Below are 24,257 nucleotides of genomic sequence, written 5' to 3' on the forward strand. Positions count from 1 at the left end.
CGACACTAATTCGACACTCATCAAACAATTTTTATGGCCAATGTCAATGAGAGGTCGAAGGTGGCGCCGCTACAATGCATGGATATTTGAAACAACATGACGCACGTCTCTCAATGCAAAACGATGTCGCCATTTGCGTGGCCGAGGTATGCTTTGTACCTAACGCGGCTCCCATGGTTCCTAGGCACAAGGAGATTTTGTTCATGGGAGGACCACAGGAACCTCTGGCATCCCCATTGAGATTTCCAACCAAGAGAATAACATGCATCAAAAATATATAAATCTCCACCACGCGTTCTGTACGTAGGAGACGAGCAGTCCCCAACGTAGGATGATGATTCACTTTGTTGAATCATAGTAATCATAACCAGTTGGGCCAACGAAGATTAGAATAAAACACAAAATCCGACAGAGATCGTCGGACAAATTTAACTAGAAACCGCCAAATTAGTAGACCTCCACGAAGCTGTTCCAAGACGGAAATAGATAGACGTGGCTCTGTCCAACCGACCCAGCAATGCTTGTGCCGTTAAATACGAGAGCTTGAGGCCATGAGAAAGTCCTCCCCTTCTTTCTCTCTCGCTCTCCTCCCTCCCAATCCATAGGCCGAAACCGTGGCAGAGAAAGGAGATCCCTTAGACCGTTTCCCTGCGACCAAATCCAAACCTCCTCCAATTCCCACCATCAAGAAGCTCTCTGAAAACAAGGAAAAAAACGAAAAAGCTTGATGGTTTTGTGCACGTTTTTGTTGTTGCTGCCGGGTAAAAATTCTGTTCGGGTAATTCTGTTGTGGTTGCTGATGATATCTCTCTTGTATGTTCTTTGTTGCATCCATTGATTCTGCTGATCGAACAATGATGGGCCACTTCGTTCGGCCTCCGAGGTTGCCAGTCTTATTCTTCTCCTCCTCCAAGGGGAAGAAGGATTTCTCCGGCGAGAATTTGAAAGACTCGTTGCTGGAAGAAGAAGACATGGTGGCGCCGAAGGGGTTCTTGGCGGTGTACGTGGGGGTCGAGATGAGAAGACACGTGATCCCGACGAGCTACCTCTGCTTTCCCGCCTTCCAAACCTTGATGGAGAGGGTGGCCGAGGAGTTCGGATACGAGCAGACGGGTGGGCTCAGGATTCCCTGCGAAGAGGAGGACTTCCAACAGATCCTCAGGGTCTTGCAGAAATCGGATTCGAGGAAGAACAAGAAAAAGAAGGCGAAGAATTCGTTGTTGAAGTCGTAGGAGCTGGAAATTAAAACGCCGGAATCCTTGCGAGCTTTAACATGTAATAACCATCGTATATAGATTATTAGGAAAATTAGAGAATCTCGACGCAGTTTGTGTAGTTTAGACATATAACCATCGTTACTACAATTCTATATTGCGTGCAATCGATCTCATGTAATGAACAAAATCTACAATACTTGATTTTTTTTTCTTCTTTGAGTAATACGATCGTTGATTCGTTGTTTTTTTTTTACTGAAACAGATGATTGATACATTTCTAGCACAGATACATTCAATAAAGTCAGAAAACAACAAATCTCGAAACCTTCTAACTTCTTCTCCCATCCATAAAGTGCTTTCGAAGTAACTAGCCATATATGAAGCCACTCAGTCCGCATCCCCACCTCTCTGAAAATATGCTTGGTCTGAAAAGCTATACCACTACTCAACATAGCCCGAATGTCCTGAAGCAGACCCATCTTGATTCGTTTCGCTACAGGGCAATGATTGCCGTCTTCTGCCAAACGACATGAGTATGACAACTATAATCTTGCTACCCAAAAGTCCAGCCCAACATGGTCAGTCCTGCTGTTGTTGGACGCCAATGGACCCAAGGAAAGGAACCTGGAAGGCCGTACCCAAGCCCATGACAACCGAGTCTCTTGGCCTCTAATCCCGAGTCATAAAGGCAGGGGCAAATCGAGATGGGGTTTCTGCATCCTGCTCCGGAGCGTACCTTTTCTTTGCGGCATTCCATCGAACACCTAGCATGGCCTTTTCCTCCTGATCGAGTCCGAGGAGACGGAGGACGGCGGCGGAGCGAATGCTTTACGGCGGAGATACCGTCACGCAGCTTCTTCCCCAACTACTTCGCCTCGGCCTTCTCATCTTCCCGGACGACAAGGATGTATTATTTCTCGGCGCAGGTGCTCGACCCGGCCCCTGTACTGGAGGGAGGGAGAAAGGGACTGCTACCTCCGATGCGACGGCGGAGACCGAGTATATCTTATGAAGGTGAAGGGATCTCTATTTCATTCCGTCTATTTACGAGTTCCCCTAAATTTCCCTATAACGCTGCACAGATAGGCTAGAATTTTTTTGGTGGATCTAAACCAAGAATGGTTAGCATAGAATATGATGATACTAGTCCAGATTTACAGCCTACCATCAAAAATACCGAGTGTTAATTGAAGAAAAGAAAGAAAGAAAGTCTGGTTCATGCATCATTCCTGGTACTCATGGCCGTCTTATGCGATGTTTGCTCGAGTCTCAAAGGCACGACTTGTGCATCACAAACTACCTCAGATTCTTCTTTCAAAGAAAAATATTTTATGCAAGTTCTTTTTGTATGACTTCATGCTTACATTATTCATTTAATTCGAAAGCCTTCATAGTAGGATCTAGCAGCACATGAATCTAGACAAACTTTGACCAGATTTACCATCCAATATGCCCCCCCACCCTTTTTTTGGCCCCAGGTGAGGGGTTGTTATCATGTGCATTTGGATGCATGATGATATGTATCGGTGATATTCCACCTTATGCAATCATGATTATTAGATCCTTCCTGTATGCCTGCTTGTTGCTGTAAGTGGTTTGCTCTGTGTTTATTGCTATTTGTGTTAGAAATTACTGTGTGTTTTATGTTTTGAGAACTATATGTATTGAAACTGTCAGCATTTCACTTGTCAAACAACCTCATAAATAATAAATTGTAATGAGAATATATCGCATGAGTTACCAGTTTAGACAAAACCTCTGTTAGATCACTGACTTTGAGTGTTCCGAAGAATAAGCATGGAGGAAAATCAAGTTACTTAATCCTTGATAACATTTCCTTCCTCTCCTGCTACTTATGCAAAACTCTCCATATTATTACACCTTAAACAAGTCGCGTGCTCTCTTCGCAAATGTACAAGTTGCAAGTTTTTCTTTTTTTTTTCCTTCTAAAATGAAGAGAAAAGTAGCTCATACCAATAATCATCTACACAGTGGTTTCTGAGGGTGATGGCACTGGGCCAACTCAGACTCTGAAGAGCAATAGCAAAACCCTTCCTTGTTCTTCACCACCTTCAGTATGCTTTCAAATACAGACACCTTGCATGGGATCCTCAGCACACCTTCCTGTTGGAACCCAAACTCCTCCTCCGCTTCTTTAAGCAGAAGGCCAAAGGCCTGATGACTCAAGTACTCCGTTGGGATCACGAACCTCTTCATCTCCTCTCCAACGCAGACTGCAAAGAAACCTTTTGGGATGTCACTAGAGGGTGATGAAGTGTCGGAGAAGGAGACAGTTCTCTTGAGAAAATTGATGCTCTTTTTGCTGCTCCTCTTTGGTGTGACTGCAAGCTTCTTCCACTTCTTTAGCACCTGTTGGAGCCTTACTATCTCTGTGATCTTGTTGCTGGGCTTTCTGGAATCCATAAAAGTTTGTGCGGTGATTTAGAAATCTTGAAGGAGGGAACCCCACCTCGAGTTTCCTCTTCTTCAAGGGTGGTGGCATGAGATGGGATGGGTTGCTGCTTTGAAGTTGAGAATTTATAGAAGTTGGGATATTGTATTATAATTTATCAATGTTAAGTATGATAAGTATTTGCTGTAATAATTTTAAAGAAAGTTATCATTCATTTAAAATTGTAGATTGATAGGACCGAGATTTTAAGAAGTTTGACTCTCTTGGTTTCTGTAATTTTATGGGGGAGTTAGTGTGTGCTTCCTATGCAAAATAAAAGATTTAGATGAACCATCTCCATCATCCAATTGGCAAAATCAGAGCCACTTGTTGCATTCTGTTTCCTTATACGGTACTTTAATCTATTCCCCTTTTTAATAGTTGAGCCAATGATTCATACATTTAAAAAACTCAACAACTAATGATCAGAATATACTATAGCCAAATCTTGTAGGTGAGAATTTAGTGAAATCAGACTAAGATAGAATTTTCCGCATATTATCAGATAGTAATCGCTACATATGTATTGTTACATTTTTTTTAAATAATGTTTTATATGTATGATATCATAATGTTGTTTTCTTGATCTAAATAAAATCAATGATGCGCCAGTTTCCATTCAGTCTTTCAAGTCACAGCTTACAGTGCATAGATTTGAAGACCTCAGCTTGCCTTGGTATCTGAACTATAATATTTTGCATTTTGTTTAGTTATCTTTTTTACGTGTCTATTATAACCCTTTTTTAAAGCAATCTGTGTACTTGTAGAACGTGGCTGATGGTAAGAAAGTTTAGTTGCATTTGAAATACTTATTTACTATTATTTATAACTATCAAATAAAATATGCAGCCGATTCATAAGTGTAGTGGAATGTCCAATAATAATTGCTATGTTTTTAAATTTTAGGCATTGGAATTAGCTTGCTCACCTTTTTTTATAATTTACGTAGCTTTTCCTCTACAATGATATCCAGCTTTGCAAAATCAAATTAATTATCTGTTTTCGTGTGTGGAGTCTCACTCTTCCCTTCACAAATCACGGTTTAAATAAGACACATGGAAGTTCTACTGTTAATCAGTATGAATGACTTAATTAGGTTCAATGTATGATTGAGTTTTGGTGATTATGATTGCTATGCTGAAGGAATTTATGGTTAACCTTTTCCCCCTCTTTTCTTTTTCGGTAACAGAAAGGCGTCCAGCCTGAAGATCTAACATACCCAACAATATCGGCTCTTGTGAGATGATGTAAAGCTGAAGGAAAATTCTGCACTTGAAGACAAGTTCTTGGAGATTGACAGCCATATTCGAGATTGACAAGTTCCTTGACTACAACATCTTTTTGAATTAGAAAATGTTTCCAATCTTTTATTGACAGATTAAGTTATTTCCCTACAATAAATCCGCAAGCTTCATCACTGGAGTGGCTGGTGAAAGAAAAGTATCCAGATAAGAGATGAAAGCTGTTAGTTATATCTGCACTAAATGCTGCCTTTTTTGTAACCCCATACTATAGAGTTCATCCAATTCGCAGCTATCTTTGTCAATATAAACTGCATCCATTATCTGTAAGACCCGCCGCTTCACAAGTCAAATTGATTTAGACAACTATTTTGACCGTTGATCAGTGGAATGTACCCTCAAATTTCCATCTGATTGGACAATAAACGTATCATTTTTTTATTACAGTATATCATTATTGTTTCATGATTATTGTTATTATAATACATTTTATGCTTATCCACTATTACATGCTTTATTTGTCTAATGGTTCATTTGGAAGATGGATTGCGGTGGAGCGAAGCATAACTGCTACTTAAGTAAAGGTTAGTTGCTAATTTTGCTAAAATGCTAGTATATTAGAGCATTCTTTCCTCAATCTTTCTCAGCTGTTCATACTTTTTAAAGTCCTGGTGTATCAGTCATTTTGAAAAGTCCATGGACACCATCTTGTGTCTAGGTCTTGACATGAGATTTCTATCATTTGGACAAAGTGGAAATAAGTTCATTGATACCAAGGTTAAATTTTGAACAAAATGCAGGGCACTGTATGATTTGGCATATGGGGTCTTAGTGGTCAGATTGAGAGTACGAATATCAAGATAATATGATACTTTATGTTAAACGAGGAATGGATAGTATAATATTCTCCAAGTGGGAAGATCTTAGCAATGCATGTGAAGTTTTCAGGAAGGTAGTCAAGTTAGTGGGGTTTTGTAGGGTTTATAAAATTTATTTTGGGCTTTGTCTTGGCATGAGGTACAGCGCAGGACACCAACTACTCTCATCTTGTGGCTTTGGTAAGAGTTTTTATTTATATCTCATGGTTTTGCAGCAACAACTAACACTCCAATGGAAACAAGGGCCCTTTTGTTTTCTTCCTTGGTGCTTTTAAAATTTGAAATTAAAATTTTATTCGGGTACCAGTCCAAGCTGAGCCATCCCTCTTTTCTTAAGCATTTTGATTCCTTTTATTTCTTTATTCTTTGCTGTAACTTTTCATGTATTTCACTTTTGTTGGAACTATTCTAACAACGTGTTTATTTCTGCCATGGCAGTTATTCCAGTTGCACCTCAATCTGCAGTGGCTTAATTGATAGAGTATGACAGTGGGATAAGATACGTTAGTTTTTTGTCTTCTCCAAAGCCATGCACATGCCCTCATCACATCTTGCTGATAAAGTAAGAAGCCCAGCATTCTTGCTTATGTATGTTAGCATGTGAATCAAAGTATGTTGTATCGTACCGAACCGGACGGTACCAGACGTACCATATCAGTTTGGTACCGGTTCTAGCACAGATGGTGTTCCGTATACCGTACCATACCGATACTATAATAGTATGGCACCGATACGGATCCGATACCGGTACGGCGAATCTTGATGGAAATGCATTAGGCCAAATCCTTCTCCAAATGTCAATATCTAGCTTCTAGTTCTTTCTGCGCTATAAACTAGTCATTGTGGTCATCGTGATAGTATAATTGATGCATTGTCACAGTGGTGTCTGCTTTATACCATTGTCTGTTTCATTATCATAAAATGCACAGCATCATCACTACTGTCATCATTGTTCCATGTTAATTTGCAGTCATTGATTGATTTTTTTCTCATCTTACTAATATCAAGTGGTATCCTCTGAATCACAATTCGAACCAAAACTCTTATATCTCTTACTTGTCCACTTTTGAACTGCCCATTCAGCAAGCATCTTGAAGGTTTATTGATGCATCATTCGATAATTTGCAAAGTTTCTTACTATTTCCCCCTTGTTGCAGCAATCATTTGCAATGTCACCATCAGCCACCAATCACCAGCTCAGTTCAAGCAGCTTCTATTCAATCATATTTCCAATCATAAGCCCCCACCAACCCACCACCCCTTTCTGCTCACAGAATCCAGATTTGATGGCGAGAAAAACGTCCGGTGAAAGAAGCAGAGAGCATCGATTCACATGCAAAAGCCCCACAACATCTCCATCTTTTCAGAGCTCTGAGCTCGAGCCCTTCAATGCCAAAAGCGAGCCTCTCTCTTCCATTATTGTGCACTGTTTGATTCACCAAACCCATTCACCGGTAGCGAGATTGGTTATGGAGGGCAGCAGAAGCAGCGTGACTCGATTCAGCGATCACGCGCTCCTATGCATGAATGAAAGGTCGTGTACAATTTAAAAGGAGCAGGATAATGGTATGGCAGGCAGCATATGAGAGGACTTCGTGTCTGAGCTGAGAGAATGGCAGGTGAGCAGATATGACTGCTCGATCTTATTTCCTCGTTGCCAATGATTAGCTTGATGGTCTTTAATCATTTCGAGAGTTGCGTCCTTGATCAATCATGATTCATGGGCCCCTGACCAGAAATTTGTTGCTTTCTAGCCCCATGATATATGATTGGCATGTCGTTGGGGAGCTATGAATGCATTAAACTGAGTATGATATGATGGAATAATCCAGCTATTCATAAGTAGCTTCTGTTGGAAAGAGCCCACAAAAGCTTTCTGTAGTACTGTTCTATGTGGAGAATGGAATATAGGTTGGACTAATCTATATTTGATGATCCAGAAACTATAACTATATGATATTTTGCGTATCGATCGATCGAGTAGTTCTACCATGAATTGGTTGGATTATCTTATGTCGGGTGATCCATCCATTAAAATTCTTGCTGGTGTCATCAGTGAACCAGGATGGATCATGGATGGCTTCGGGTCAAATAGCTTTCCTAGGTCCTAGCGCAGAGGGGTTCAGGATTGATCTTTTTTTTTTTCATGATGTAGACCGTTGGATCATGTTCCATGCAGATCTCAAAGCAATCCGAACTCTTTCTTTCACCACCAGCTTGGATCTCGAAGGTGGATCGGTGCGAAGGGAGGTGGATCCGATGCAACCCCAGGGACATCACTGGGCCTTTTATAATGGCTTTTGATCTGGTCCTAATAGTTGTGGACCTGGCCTTCTTTGTAGAATGCTATACTTATGGTTTTGGGCCTGTTTTTTTATTTTTAACAAGGAATACAATGTGTAGGTGACCTGAGTTTTTTCTTTCTTTGTTTTTTTTTCAAGGATTTTTCGTTACATTACGTCACACAGGATGTTTAAGCCAACGGTTCTTCAATTTAGGAGGTGTGGATCAAAATTTTGACGCCTGTTTTAAAATAGGTTGAATGGAGCTGCAACCTGACTTAGTGAAACTTTATTTTGGTCGGGTTGGATCAATTCAGGTCACGACCATGGACCTAAGGTTCTTAAATGCGTTTAGTTATTTTTTCTTAATGCCCGTTTTTTAGTTCACCCTGGAATGTGCTAGTTTGTGGTTAGATGGGCTACATGGTGGTAGGTCATACTTATATACAGGGCAGAGTAGCCTACGGAGCACTTGAGTGGTGGACATAATTCGAAGATACAAGTTAAGTTCTCAAGTATATCTCGAGATTACAAGCTTTAGAGAGGCAAAATAGAACTTTTTTTTTTCTTTCCAAAAAGAGAGTGGAGCAGAGTATTGCAATGTGTAAAGTGCGATAATGAAACTTCTGCATCGTTTCTGCCCATAGACGTCGATCAATAAATTAAACAACATTATGTGTTTTTCGTTCTTTTCTTTTTGTTTCGTTAGTCTTAGTCTCCCTACAATAATTTAGTACTAGATCGAGGTGGAGTTCTTGGGTGGCAATAGGTATTTGGTCACATTTATTGACGATGCATCAAGGAAGGTGTGGGTGTATTTGTTGAAGACAAAAGATCGGGTATTTCAGTTATGTCAATAGTTTCATATCATGGTTGAAAGAGAGATAGGAAAACCATTGAAGTGTCTCCGTAGTGATAACGGGGGAGAGTACACATTAAAAGAGTTCAAAAGCTACTGCTCCGGGAATGGTATTAGGTATGAAAAAACTGTTCCGGGTATGCCACAACATAATAAGGTGGCGGAGAGGATGAACCACACCATTGTAAAGAAAGTTAGATGCATGCCAAAGATGACTAAGTTATCTAAGGCATTTTGGGATGAAGCCATTCTCATTGCTTGTTAATTACTTAATAAATAGATCTCCCTCAGTTCCTTTGGACTTTGACATTTCAGAGAAAATATGGAGTGGAAAGAATGTTTTCTATTTGCATTTGAAGGTATTTGGTGCAAAGCCTTTGCACATGTATCTAGGGAGTAAAGGTTAAAGCTTGATGATAAGGCACTTCCTTGTATCTTTGTTGGTTATGGCAATGAAGAGTTTGGATACAGATTATAGGATCCAGTGAAGAGGAAGATTATCAGAAGTAGAGATGTGGTCTTTTATGAAAGCCAAATCTTTGAAGATGCTGAAATGGTCGAGAAATCTAAGGATGCGGTAGATGGTGCTATCGATTTTATACTTATTCCGCCTCCTTTGCAGCATACTACAGATGAGGGAGAGGTACAATATGAATCTAGCAGAGATGAGGTACCAGAAACTAGTGACAGTGATATATCAGAAATGGGTATGGTTGATGATGAGATGCTTGAAGATGAGGTTAGTAAGCAGGGGGAGCAGTTCAGAAATAAATATGTACAGAGTAGAAGAATTCCACCCACCTAGGTAAAGAACTATTGGCCTGGCGGACCTTTTGTCAATACCTAACATAGGAAAATTAATTCTCTTTCCCCATGCTGCAATTGGAACGTGATATTGCTGACTGGGTTTATGATGTGTTGCGCATGGAGTTATCTCCCACTAGCATCCGCTTATCAACATCATCACCTAAGCCATTGGTTCTCCTCCTGTCTCCCCAGCGACTCCGTAAGCAGGCGCATGAAGCCCTTGTGCGGCCTCCACTATCCTGTCATTTAGGTGCGCACGGTGACGCTTTTTGAGGCCACCTCACGTATTGGTTATGGGAGCGGAATGTACTACTTGGGTCCTCTCATCTTCACTTTGCCCTCTGGACCCGGAGGCAGTTCTACTACCGGCCATGCCTCATGGATTCTGGACCCAGCTTGGGAAATATTCTTGGGGAGTCGGTCTCGACTTGATGTCACTGGATAGGCTGGACGTAGGTGGAAATTACAAATTTGGGTCAGATCTTTGTTGTATTAGAACCAGGTTCCAGTCTTGATTCAGAATGGCCCACAATGAGGGTTCCAAGTTGGCAAACCATTAAATATTGGATAAATTACCTAGACTTGTTTGCCACCAGGTTCCTACCTTCCTCATAGTTGAGTAAGATCATGGAAGAGATTGGACGGTTTACATAAATTAATAATAAAAAAATCAGCTTTGGCACATAAGATTGAGGTCACTAAGTATATATGTTGAGTTTTAGTCCAGAACTTATACAACATTAAGGGTACCACCAAGCTTTATTCTGCTCATAAAAATACAATAATATTAATCATCGAACCCTCTTAAGTTTAGATCATTACACAGAGAGAGATTAGGCCATCGTTGTAACTCTTGAGATGCGAATCATTAATCATGAAATTAGAATTGCTCATTATACTCATAGCACTTGCATGCGTGCTTTATATATAAGTTGAGCCTTTTTAATTTTGGAGGACAGGGATGGTGGAATATAACAATAAATTTTTTTATAATTTTAGAAGAATTAACATGAAAGAAATACTTGTTTGAAAAAGTTGGTAGCATTGCTTTAAGTTAAGCTTATAAAATAATATTATGTTTGTAATATGTGTCTGTAATATACGTACGAGATAATGCACGCGGCAGCAGACGAGATTATGCATGTACTTTGCACTATTAAAAGCGAGGAGATAGTGCTTGTGCAAATCATATCCATAGGGGGCCACAATGACAAGATGCGAGTCCTTCGAGTCGCTTTTTCCATCTTTCGGTACCAGTAGCGCGATGGATCCTCGCATAGAAACGAGGGGACCGAGTGCTGGTCGCACCGAAGCAACAAATCCGTCTTCTTTTGACCACCACCTTTTTTTTTCAGCTTTCCAAAAAGATGACTGCAGACAGGGTCATGAAGTGGTCTTTACATTTGGACGTCACACACAAAGGAAGTTAATTAAAGACCGGTGGCAAGCAAGCAAGCAAATTTGTTCCATGCAATGAGATCATCATGTTGTGTCCCCAATCAATAGAGGAAGCTTAAGAGTTCCTCTACCAATTCAAAGTATAGATATATATATATATATATATACTTATATAAATATATATATACACACACGATTTAGACAAGCACCCTCATTTGCATGTGGTTGAGTCTGTGGTCAGAAAAGGACGAACAAACCAATTGAAGGCCATATATGGCGCTGCTAGCTGTAGACAAAATAAAATGAGACTTATCATGTGTCAGCCATTTACTTCGTGGTGGCTCCAGATGGTAACGCACAATATGACTGAGACGAGTTAGGTCAACTAGCTACGTTCAATTATAGCTGCCATAATGTCTAAACTTACCCTTGGCTTAATGCTAAGATGCATTTCCCTTTTGATGCACTAACATAGGGCATGCTCTTATATCGAACCAAAAAAAAAAAGAAAAGAGAGAGGCTTGGTTTCGGTGCATCTTCTAATTGTAGTGGTGATTTTCTTTTTCTTTTTTTTTTTTCCTTTTGTGAGAATGGAGTAGTTTAATTAATCATCCTTCTGCTTGAGTTTCTATGTCGCAGTAGGCTCGATAGATGTGATAACAATAGTAACATTCCATCTATATCATTGGATGGAGATGCATGACACTTGTCCTCAGTGCAATTTAGTAGAGAGAATGCTTAGAGGATAGACTGGCTTTTGTTGCATATAGTGGTTAAGAAATGCACAAATGTCGTTAGACACGCTATGATAACCTTATCAACCCGTTACATTTAGTCTCACGGGTTGTGCGTTTTGACAGGCCAAGCAAAACGAGGAAAGAGCCACCCCCTTTACCTCGCCTTTCCTTTTCGAAAAAAAAAAGAATAAACTCATGGGAGTGGCGTGGCCCCGCCACTTCGTCCGATCTCCTGCGGCCTCGTGGAAGTCACACTAGTCATTAGTAGTTATCTGTACTTAGCCACCTAACTATCGCACTGGCTACTGCAGGGAAGCTGTACGTTTATTTTATTTTATTTCATTTTAGTTTGGCTGAAACGGTAGTTCAACCAAGAAAATCAAAAAATAAAATAAGAAAGCGTTTTGAAACGCTACAGTTTTTTTATGTTTATGCTAATTAAGTGGTTTGGTTTTCCTAATCGTCGTCCGATCATTGCTTCAGCCATGCACAACCGTATGGGTCTATGATGAATTTAGTAGTAGCTGGAACGTCTAATGGTCCAGTTTGCTTCAATATGTTGGTCGACAGAACTTGAGAGAAGAGATATATATGCGTCAGATACTCAGAACAAAGAGAGATTATATGCTAACGAATCAGTTTTATATGTTAGTTCGATATCGTGCATTACTGATCTAATCCGAACCACAATATGGTTCAGAAGAGTTCCCTGATCACTTAAAAAGGTTTTAAAATTAAGGAGCCTAATCAAACTTGTGTAAATAAGTTGATGAGCGAGAGGGACCAGTATACATGAAGAAATAAGAGTTTTTAAGACTTAGCTGCTGCTTGCGGGCCACTGAACAAAGTTTGGTCAAGAGACTCTGCTATATAATTAATACGCGTTGTATGAGTCTCTCCTCTTTGTCTGCAATACATTAAGAATTGTATTTTTTACTTGGAATATCTTAGAAGCAGCAGTTTCCATTTCCTTTTAATTTTGTATATATGTTTCTCCTATATGCTGCAACTTTTGCTGACTGTACATTCTTCTCTTCTTTAATTTATTTCTGAATAAATTTGGTGGCCGATGGAATTACACCCATTGGTCTCCTTCTTCCTCTAAAAAGAAAAGGTAACAAAGTGGAACCACGTCCTTGGCATTGAGGTAGTGCTCTATATATACAACTCCAAAGCCTTAACATGAGCAAGTGGAGAGAGAGAGAGAGAGAGAGAGAGAGCATGGAGTGGAGAAACAGCTATTTGGACGCGGTGCTGGTGCCCTTTGGCCTCCTCCTCCCCATCCTATACCATGGTTGGCTGTGGCACAAGGTTCGCTGCCAACCGCAACGCACCATTATTGGTATCAACTCCAGCGGGCGACGCCTTTGGGTCCTTGCCATCATGAAGGTATCGAACCTGAGATTTTGTAGGTTAACCCTTTCAAGGCGCCATTTTAGGATCCCGGAAAAGAAAGAAAACAAGAAGAATAAAGTGGAGCAGAAATTGTCATACCATCTGAAATCGTCATATATATATATATATATATATATATATATATATATATATATATATATATATATATATATAGATGTATATATATTTCTTGAGGAAATGGAGGCTGCGGAGAATTATCGATCTCCAAGCCACCAGCTTTATCAACAAAGAATATATATATATATATATATATATATATATATATATATATATATATATATATACAGCAGAAGCACTTCAAAAGATCATCAATTGAAGTAGTCCTCATGAGACACCTAACAATGATGCGAATGAATTATCGAACAAATTTTATGGGAGCCAGCTTAATATTTCTGGAAATTTTGCTGCAGGACAATGACAAGAAGGGCGTCCTTGCTGTGCAAACAATGAGGAACGCTATCATGGGCTTGACTCTGATGGCCACGACCTCGATCCTCCTCTGCTCGGGCCTGGCCGCGGTCATCAGCAGCACGTACAGCATCAAGAAGCCGCTCAACGACTCGGTGTTCGGTGCGCACGGGGAGTTCATGCTGTCCCTCAAATATGGGACCCTCCTCCTCATCTTCCTCTTCTCCTTCATCTGCTACTCCCTCTCCATAAGGTTGATCAACCAGGTGAACTTCCTCATCAACATTCCCTGCGGCGTCGACGATGCCTCCCCGGTGACCTCCGACTACATTTGCGATCTCCTCGAGAGGAGCTTTGCTCTCAACACCGTGGGGAATAGGTTGTTCTACGCTGCCCTTCCCCTTCTGCTCTGGATATTTGGGCCCGTCCTGGTCTTCCTGTGCTCCGCCACCATGGTTCCCATACTGTACCACCTTGATATTGTGTCCGGGGAAGGGAAGCGTGGCTTCGGTAGCAAGGTGGAGAAGATGGGCGATGTGGAATTCTTGGAAGTGTAACGGACGTTTGTGTATGGGGTTTCCAAAGAAATCATGCTTTCATATCTTGGATTCCTTCGGCTAGAATTGGTGTACCAGGTCCAAATGGTTCCCTTTATCCATGTAATTTGACAACGGCTCTGGTGTTCCGGACCCGTACGAAGAATCTTCATTCCGGTGAATCGAAATGAGAGGAAGCTTTGTCTGCTTATAATAAGTTTGTGAGGTGGACTGCCACACGTGCCAGCGGGAGGACAGCACATCGAGAACCATGGTCCCGCAAATGAACTAAGTCAAATTCCATTGCAGAAACTAATACTGATTAGGAAAATATATATTAAGCAAGACTTTGTTAAATAGGGAACTATGAAATTAATTTTTAGGGACATCCAATGCAATCTTATAAATTAAGATTACTATTTGTACATGAACATCATCAGCCAGACTCTTCCATTGCTGACAGAGCTCAGGCATCGCACTCGGATGGAAAAAAAAAAGAGAGGCAACAATCATATGAGAATGTGGTGGTTGATGTTTCCGTGCTTTCTTCTTCTTCAACAATATTATTTAGTTTAGCACTATTCTAAGAATTATATATATTTTTTAAGAGAGTCAGTGAGAACAAGAAATTAAGTACTTATAAAACTAAAGACCTTCATGACTTTGTGAAAGAAAGTCCAAAATCATGTTTTTTTAGCCCCCTCTCTCCTCATTTGCTTACAAATACTACTTGATTTTATAGGACAACAAATACTTAGAAAGAATCTAAATCAAATGAACATCGATACGCCATCAAGAATTTTGTTAAAAAGAATCAATACGTAATCCTTAATTTACCCAGTACCCCTCCTCTCCTTATGCCTCTGCTGCATTGAACTCACGATGACTTGCTCCGGACACCTTCACTCCAACCTCACCCTTCTCATCCCCAGAAACAAAATCAAGGCTATACAGCACTGGAATCAGGGCTACCGAGCTTAAGAAAACTAGCTCCGGCCCAAATACCCAAAGAACCAAGGGAAGGCTGGAGAAGAAGAGCCTATTCCCTAGGGTGCTCAGAAAGAGCCCTTTCTTTAGGAGCTTGGCCACATACTCTGGGGTCACCGGGCATGCCTCGACGGCCAAGGTGTTGATGAGCAAGTTAACTTGGGTTATGAACATGATGGAAAGACTGTGGCACAAAAAGGAAGAGAGCAAGGCCATGATCACAGTAGCACACTTCGAGGCCACCTCGAGATCGCTGTGGCGCCGCTTTTGCGACTTGTACATGTTGCTGGTGAAGGCCAGCAGGCCACAACTGATGAAGATGGAGATAGTAGCTATCAACGTCGAGCTCATGATAAAGTTTCGAAGCGTTTGCACAGCTAAAACGTTCTTCTTGTCATTGTCCTGCAGGAACACGAAAGCAACAGCAGCGGAATCAGAATCGGAATCAAATTTAAATACTAAAAAGGAGTAGAGATTATGTTTTTTTTTGGGGGGGGGGGGGGGGGGGGGAGGATGCTGGGCATTCCTATTCCTCCCTGAAATCGGAATACGAATGGCAGACGGTCGCTCATTCTTATTTCCATTATACAGTCCAACTCATTTAGATCAAAGATATTCTAAATTAAATTTGGAAATAATAAAATTTTGACTTTAACCTTCTATTTGGTACAAAGAATAGGCTAGAAAGAGGACAATCCATCCTATGTGTATTCGGTGAAATATGGAATACAGAAGAAACAAAAGAGACCGTGGATGATATTTATATAATATTTTTACCAAACTATCCTTTGATAAAAAAATATTGTTATTATCAATTTATAATACTTATTTAATGAACGAAATCCATTATTCACATGCTTCGTCCATCTTTCTTTGTATCCTCTCAATTTGGGAGGACACAAATTTGTGGAACAGGGTGGTCGGGCAATCTCTTCTTTTCATCCATCCTTTCTAGAATTTTCTAAACCAAACAATAGATCGGGATCATCCATCCTTCCTCTCATGAACCCAACCGAACACAGGGCAAGAGCATCCACGTATCCTCTTCACACCATGATGCCTCCTTTCTTAAGCAGGAATATTGAGTTTTGGCCTGATCCAAACCAAGGCTGCCTGGAGATAGTCATGGCGTGGTACTAGCCCAAGCCCAAGCTTGGTTTCTACAGACTGGCTCCTCGATCCACTATGGCAAGCTTGGTTTTTTTTCTTCTTTTCTCTTCTTTTTTCATTATTTTCTTCCGGGAGGCATTTGTTTGCCAGACGTGCACACGTGTGCTCGCCATCCAAATCTGATGTCGGCAAAATTCAATCCCAAATCCCAAAAGCAGCATATAGAGAACAAGCAGCTCAAAATTACCTTCGTCATCGCCATAACCCAAACTCTTGGGCCACCGGCGTTGACTCCGATGTTCGTCCGCCTCGGCCGAGTCCTGACCGCATGCCAGAGCCAGCTGTGGTAAAGAAGAGAGCAAAGGAGGCCCAATGCCACGAGAATGAAATCCAAGTACAGCCTTCTCCCTTCCATACCTCCCTTTCTCCTCTCTTGCGCCTTTCTTCTCCACAACTTAATTAGCGAACGAGGCTCTCAAGTTGGGGCTCGAATTGGAGCCAATTTATCGGCGTCCAAGCTGGTGTCTACGTCCAGATAAAGCTCTCAGTGTGCCAAACTATGCGACGGTGACAGGAACCTGGTCGAAGCGAACGAACGGTATATTGCGTGAGACGTACGCATTCGGATATTAGATAATGGACAGGTGAGGATCGTTGTGATCATCGCAGGGGGTCGCAAGAATTCAAAGCTCCCCCACTTCTAAAAAACAATACCTAGTAGAATAAACTAGATTAATGCTTTTGACTGGACCGTGACATTTGGTTCGAGTCTCTTTTGACCTTACATGGGTATGAACCGAGCCAGTAATGTAATCGAATTACACTTTGCATCATAGAGATAGGTGCTTGTGGCTTCATCTCGAACCCAAACAAGCTTCTTATCGAATGCTCTACTTCCTTTGTACTGAAGCACAGAAGCAGTTGGTATTTTTTCAGAGAGGGCTTGTTGTAGTTGAAATTAGTAAATGAAAAAAAAATAAAAGAAAAAACGTTTGGTGCTGCTCAGCTCATGCAGGGGCTGGCTAAAGGTGACGGATAGGACAAGCACTGAAGTACACCTTCAACCCCTAAACCAACGGTCCATAGCTTTCCATTTAGAAGTCGGGGTCGAGGACAACGAGTTCACATCGTTGATGGTAGGTACACCGTACTGTCCTGGGACAACATTAGTAACAGATACGGAATTGGCTGAGCGAATTTCGGGAAGTAGAGCACTTGAGTTTGGTTTTGTTATTACGGTAACATGTTTGGTTGCAAAAAAAAAAAAATTATAAAGGAGGAAAAAATAAAATTATATTTATAAAGAATTTTATTCTAAAATGTACATAGCGAACTTTGGGAGAATTATTGGATATATATACGCATACATACACACATATATGTATATGTATGTATGTACAAACGTATGTAAGTATAGGCGAAAATGCACTACTTGAGTGTATTTGCTGTATAAAATGTCTAGAGACTAAAAGTCATACACTTTAAATTTTTCTTACCTATAAATTGAGTATAAAATAAATATGGTGGCAATATAGCTAGTAAGCTAAAATATATTATTTGTTGTATAATTTGCAAATATAAATCATTGATCTTGATCTAAATTTTAGTTAATTTGGATGCTTCTAGACTATATAATAAGTTGAAGAAATGACATTATACCAATAAAATTGTCTATTTTCACCAATTCGACGCATGAGTAAAAAATCTTGAAATTACCAGCTTTTTTGTTTCGAAGCATTTGACGTAGCACAGATCATATTCAAGGATGTCAATTTTTATTTTGAAAGATTTTCCATTGATTTTTATAAAGTTTCTGCAAACCAATACACTCGAGTACATCGTATCCTAATCTATCCCTCACTATATATATGCACGTATGTGTGGAAAGAAAGAGATGGACTCTACTCATCTTCTACTCTTACAATAATCCAAGGCTTCACTCAAAAGGCTAGCTAGAAGGTATTATTCAGATTTCTTAGCCTTATATAAGTATCAAATCCTCACATACTCTCTACGTTTAAGTTTTGGTGTCTTAAACAAGCCAAAGTTGCTATACCTCCTCTCCGTAATCGAATAGTGTAGCGGAACAGAAAAACCATACCATTATGGATATGGTTAATTCAATATTAATCAGTTTAGAAGCACCTGGGAACTTATGGGAGGAAGCTCTTTTAGCAGCCTGTTACATCCTAAATAGAATACCTTTTAAGGATAGTAATAAGACGCTTTTTAAACTCTAGAAAGGTAGAACTCCAAAATTAAATTACCTTAAAGTATGGGAGTTCATATCTAAAGTAAGTATACCTGAACCTAAGGAAAAAAAATTGGCCCTAAAACTAAAGATGCAATATTTATTAGATAGTAGTACAAATAGATTCTTTGTAATTAATTCCAAAATAAGTGACATCTCTAATAACACTCTCATCGAGGCTAGAGATGCTACTTATTTTGAAAATATTTTTTCTTTTAGAAACCAAAGAACTAATCAAATTCAATCTGATCTATCATCTAACCCTAGTCCTGTTGAATCAGAGGTTCCTTGTGATTCCAGAAAGAGGAAGAGGTCTAACCCTGATCAGAGACCTTCTAAACCTAGAAGGACCACAAGGACTAGAAAGAAAAAGGACTGGTGAAGATTTATTTACTTTTCTAGTTGAAGGTGAACCTCCATATTTACAGAGCCAATATCTTCACCTAGTGCCCTTTTCTGGAAAGAAGCCATCAACTCTAAATTCAACTCAATTATCCAAAACTAGACCTGAATCCTAACTGATCTTCCTGCATGTAGTAAACCATTAGGTTGTAAGTGGCTATTCCATAGGAAGCTTAGACCTTGGATTGGGCTAGATTAGTAGCTAAGGGGTATAACTAAAAAAAAGAGTTTAGGTGATTTTGATACCTATTCCCCTATAGCTAGAATCTCTATCTTTAGATCTCTTCTTGTTATTGCTTTCATCCATAAGTTGATCATTCATTAAATGGATGTGAAGACTGTATTTCTAAATAGAGATGTATATAAAGAGATCTATATGGAACACTCCAAAGGATTCATTGTAAAGGGACAAGAGAACAAAATTTGCAAACTTGTCCTTATACGGTCTCAAACAGGCACCTAAACAATTGCATGAAAAATTTGATAGAACCATTCTTTTCTTTGGTTTATCCATCAATGATCATGACAAGTGTGTGTATTCCAAAATCATCGATGATGATTGTGTAACCCTTTTGTTTATATATCGATGATATTCTGGAACTTTTCTTAAAATCATATCTGAAGTCAAACAATTTCTTTCAAATCACTTTGATATGAAAGATTTCGGTGAAGCTGATATTATCCTAGGCTAGTTCTGACTATATCAATCCATTGTGATAATAAGGTTGTAATAGAACTAACAAATCAAAAGAGTGTTAAGAAAAAGATGAACCAGCATATCCGGATTCGTCATAAATTTATAAGACAACTCAAGAAGAGTAATGTCATTTTCTTGGAATTTGTCAAGTTCAAAAAAACTGGCCAGGTCATTTAACCAAGAGTTTGTCTAGGAGCAAAGTTCTAGAATCATCGAGGGGGATGAGGCTTTAGCCCATTATTTGGTCATCAATAGTGGATACCCAACCTCTATGATTGGAGATCCTATGAAGAAAGTTTTATATGGTAAAAACAAAACTGATTGAGTAATCATGTCGAAGCATAGTTTTCGAAGTATATCTCCTCCCATCCCTATGATGATTGCTCTTATCAGTGATAACAATATATATTGAAAAGGTTGAGTTATACTCTTAATGAGTCCAAGATAAAAAATCTATAGAAAATTTGGTCACAAATACCCATGGAGGGCTTACCTATGTAAGAATTGTTGTATAGTCCGCGAATAGGGGTTCGGGCTAACCTTAATAAAATTCTTATAAAAATTCAAGATACGAAATGCAAGGCCTTTAAATGGCGCTAATCGCAAAAAGATCCAATTGATTTGTACTGTGTATGTGATAAGTAGAAGTCTGAGTCAAAGGACCTAGTTCAAGGTCTCATCCACCATGGTTCCTTCATATAGATACTATCAAGACTAAGTGATGTTCAAGTCCACGAAACATTTCACCCATTCCACAATATAAGTTGCCTAGATTTTCTCTTTATAAATTTCTAAATTTAAATCTTTTAGGAGGAGATTGTTGGAGTTTTAACTTAAAAAAAGATTTAATTTTAAAAAATAAATATACTGACTTTATTCTCTAAATTTTAGATGGTTTAAAATTTTTAAAATTCTTATCCTTTTCTTCATATGCTTTTTTATAAGAGTTGCAACTCTTCTGAAAAGATTGTTAGTTCTGATTTCTGTAGGTATGCAATGTTTCTGAAATATCGCATCTTTGAAAATGCCGCACCGGTTTTCATGCTTCCTTCTTCTTCAACAATACTTTTTAGTTTAGCACTATTCAAAGAATCATATATTTTTTTAAGAGAGTTTGTGGGAACAAGAAATTAAGTACTTAAAAAATTGAAGGCCTTCATGAATTTGCGAAAGAAAGTCGAGAATCATGCTTTTTAGCTCTCTCTCCTCATCTGTTTACAAATATTACTCGATCTTATAGGACAACAATTATTTAACAAGAATCTAAATCAAATGAACATTGATACGTCATCCAGAATTTTGTTAAAAAATAATCAATATGTAACCCTTTTCCATACCCCCAGCTTTACGCTTCTGCTGCATTGAACTCACCATGACTTATTACAGACACCTTCACTCCAACCTCACCCTTCTCATCCCCAGAAACAAAATCAAAGTTGTACAACACTGGAATCAGGGCTACCGAGCTTAAGAAAACTAGCTCTGGCCCAAATACCCAAAGAACTAAGGGAAGGGCGGAGAAGAAGAGCCTATTCCCCAGGGTGCTCAGAAAGAGCCCTTTCTCTAGAAGCTCGGCCACATACTCTGGGCTCACCGAGCATGCCTCGACGGCCAAGGTGTTTATGAGCAAGTTAACTTGGCTTATGAACATGATGGAAAGACACTGGCACAACAAGGAAGAGAGCAAGGCCAGGATCACGATAGCACACTTGGAGGCCACCTCGAGATCACTGTGGCGCCGCTTTTGCGACTTGTAGATGTTACTGGTGAAGGCCAGCAGACTGCAACAGAGGAATATGGAAGTAGTAGCCATTAGCGTCGAGGCCATGTTGTGGTTTCGAAGTGTTTGCACAGCTAAAACATTCTTTTTGTCATTGTCCTGCAGGAATGCGAAAGCAGCAGCAACGGAATCAGAATCAGAGTCAAATTTAAATACTAAAACGAGAGTAGGGATTATGTTTTGGGGGGGAGGTTGGGCATTCCTATTGGCAGATGGTCGCTCGTTTCCATTTTTATTATGGAGTCCAACTCATTTTGATCAAGGATGTTCTAAATTAAATTTGAAAATAATAAAATTTTGACTTTAACCTTCTATTTAGTACAAAGAATAGATTAGGAAGAGGACAATCCATCCCCATGTGCATGTGGTGAAATATGGAATATAGAAGAAAAGAAAGAGATGATAGATGATATTATATAATATTTTTACCAAACTATTCTTCGATAAAAAAAATATTGTTATTATCAATTTATATTACTTATTTAATGAATGAAACTCATCCTTCCCATGCTTCGTCCATCCTTCTTTGTATCCTCTCAATTTGGGAGGACACAAATTGGTGGAACATGGGCAATCTCTTCTTTCCATCCATCCTTTCTAGAATTTTTTGAACCAAACAATAAATGGGGATCATTCATCTTTCCAACACCATCCATCCTTTCTCTCATGAACCCAACCGAGGATAAGAATCCAAGCCCAAGCCCAAGCTAGGTTTCTACTGTATGGCTCCTCGATCCACTAGGGCAAGCCCGCCCAGCCCATTACATCCCCTAGAGCGTTTTTCTTTTTTTTTCTCTTCTTTTTTCATTATTTTCTTCCGGGAGGCATTTGTTTTGCCAGACGTGCACACGTGCGCTCGCCATCCAAATCTGATGTGGGCAAAATTGAATCCCAAATCCCAAAAGCAGCTCAAAATTACCTTCGTCATCGCCATAACCCAAACTCTTGGGCCACCGGCGTTGACTCCGATGTTGGTCCGCCTCGGCCGAGTCCTGACCGCATGCCAGAGCCAGAAGTGGTAAAGAAGAGAGGAAAGGAGGCCCAAGGCCACGAGAATGAAATCCAAGTACAGCCTGCTCCCTTCCATACCACCCTTTCTCCTCTCTTACGCCTTTCTTCTCCACAACTTAATTAGCGAACGAGGCTCTCAAGTTGGGGCTCGAATTGGAGCCAATTTATTGGCGTCCAAGCTGGTGTCTACGTCCAGATAAAGCTCGGTGTGCCAAGCCTTGCGACGGTGACAGGAACCTGGTCGAAGCGAACGAACGGTAGCATTAGACGTACGCATTCGGATGTTAGATAATGGACAGGTGAGGATCGTTGTGATTATCGCACCCCCACAATACCTAATAGAATAAACTAGATTAATGCTTTTGACTGGACCGTGACATTTGGTTCGAGTCTCTTTTGACCTTTTATGGATATGAACCGAGCCAGTAATATAATCGAATTGTACTTCGCTTCATAGAGATAAGTGCTTGTGGCTTCATCTCGAACCCAAACAACCTTCTTATCGAGTGCTCTCTGTGTCGTTCCTTCGCACTGAAGCAGTCGGCCGGGATTGTTTAAGCAATAAAACAACCGACTAATCATTTCCAGAGCAAACTAAGCTGCCCAGGGAAAGTTATCGGGTCTCCTTTCCAAAGCATAAAAATACGAATAGGGGGCTCATATCGGTTGTCGATCGGATATTAGGTTTCAACTGGCACGTGGGAATGATCAGAATATTCTCCGTGATTGATGGCATCTGCACCTTCTATTCCTTTTTTCTTGCAGGAAGCCATGCTCCTCTTTTATTTGTTATTTTTTATTTTTTTTGGTAGAGTGGGAGGTAATCGTCAATAAAGCTAGGAACCTAGCAGAGAAACATAAACATGATTGACTACCAAGAAAAGCACTATCAGACGTAATCAGCATGGCCAGGTAAGAAGGAACAGGTGTCATCTCCCTAAAGAGCAAAAAAATATTTGATGGACTAAGTTATGTGCGCAAGAATTATTTTATTATTGATTTATGATAGGTCCGATCTATCTAATAATTTTTTCTAAAGGATTAACACCGGCCTTCCAGTCCGCCAACAAAAAAAAAAAAAAAAAAAAAAAAAAAAAAAGCCTGTCAACACCATCCAACCGCCCATATCCATTTCTATTAATTTTGGAAGAGTTGACGTCCCCTCTATAATTGAGACGACAATACCGCCGACCCCACATGTTTCAAAGCAATGACTTCTATAGGTAGTATTAAGAGTAACATGGTAGCTATGCTGGCCCATGGCATTCATCCTCTCGTCCTCCCGTATCATAATGGGCCGTAGAGCTTAATTAATGCACCACATTTTAGTAGCTAAGTCAATGTAAACTAAATTTTTCAACAGCGATCTCAATCACGAGCAGGCCAGCCTAATCTTTAGACGACTTAAGCGATCATCTAAAGCTCCGATCTAAAGAAGGCCCACCACAGAAAAGGCCTCAAACACAAAAGGCTTTCTTTCTATGGGTTTGCCTAAAGCCGGCTCACCGTAAAAAAGACATCAAAGACAAAACCGCAGAAATATACATATCCATAAAATCAACATCAGGATAATGCTGCCAAGCATAAAATTGTGATATTTCGAGAGCAGAACAGCCTTTCAAAATGTCTTTCTGGGTTTTAGCCAAACTTGAATTCGCTTGAGCTAATAGTTATTTAATTTGCAGGCAAATTTGACTCCAGGAAGGCTGCAACCATGCGGATCAGTGATACATCATGGCGTTTTAGTAGAAAACATATGGTATTTTATCCCATATATCGACTCTTTTA

At 39.9% G+C, this 24,257-nt stretch overlaps 3 protein-coding genes and 1 long non-coding RNA gene across 9 annotated transcripts; 2 read left to right on the plus strand and 2 right to left on the minus strand.

The window, feature by feature from the left end:
• The first annotated feature begins 1,782 nt into the window (after window positions 1–1,782).
• On the plus strand, window positions 1,783–8,270 carry LOC108511512 (uncharacterized). 6 transcript variants are annotated; one of them, XR_015971878.2, is made up of 5 exons: window positions 1,783–2,231; window positions 4,859–5,494; window positions 5,711–6,350; window positions 6,946–7,407; window positions 7,968–8,270. It is a non-coding gene; the product is annotated as an uncharacterized LOC108511512 (long non-coding RNA). The 6 variants fall into 6 exon arrangements; XR_015971876.2 differs by having other exon boundaries at window positions 1,784–2,231; window positions 7,944–8,270; XR_015971877.2 differs by having other exon boundaries at window positions 1,787–2,231; window positions 5,711–6,088; window positions 6,227–6,350; window positions 6,946–8,208.
• On the minus strand, window positions 2,231–3,738 carry LOC148700325 (auxin-induced protein 6B-like). The gene has a single exon (XM_088708341.2). It carries the CDS (start codon window positions 3,639–3,641, stop codon window positions 3,198–3,200), a length of 444 nt encoding a protein of 147 aa, XP_088564467.1. The 5' UTR covers window positions 3,642–3,738; the 3' UTR covers window positions 2,231–3,197.
• A 4,770-nt stretch (window positions 8,271–13,040) lies between the features above and the next one.
• Window positions 13,041–14,448, plus strand: LOC103713149 (uncharacterized). Its single transcript, XM_039129797.2, has 2 exons — window positions 13,041–13,260; window positions 13,698–14,448. Exons 1-2 carry the CDS (start codon window positions 13,054–13,056, stop codon window positions 14,250–14,252), a joined length of 762 nt encoding a protein of 253 aa, XP_038985725.2. The 5' UTR covers window positions 13,041–13,053; the 3' UTR covers window positions 14,253–14,448.
• A 503-nt stretch (window positions 14,449–14,951) lies between these two features.
• Window positions 14,952–22,386, minus strand: LOC103713147 (uncharacterized). Its single transcript, XM_089926584.1, has 4 exons — window positions 22,378–22,386; window positions 21,028–21,677; window positions 18,474–18,507; window positions 14,952–15,620 (listed from the first exon to the last, which is right to left on the minus strand). The coding sequence occupies exons 1-4, from the start codon at window positions 22,384–22,386 to the stop codon at window positions 15,087–15,089; spliced, it is 1,227 nt and encodes a 408-aa protein (XP_089782710.1). The 3' UTR covers window positions 14,952–15,086.
• Between the last annotated feature and the right edge of the window lie 1,871 nt (window positions 22,387–24,257).

Source organism: Phoenix dactylifera, chromosome 12 (genome assembly GCF_051530095.1).
Source record: "Phoenix dactylifera cultivar Ajwa chromosome 12, Ajwa_hap1_PhDact_Kaust_v1.1, whole genome shotgun sequence".
NCBI classification, from domain to species: domain Eukaryota; kingdom Viridiplantae; phylum Streptophyta; class Magnoliopsida; order Arecales; family Arecaceae; genus Phoenix; species Phoenix dactylifera.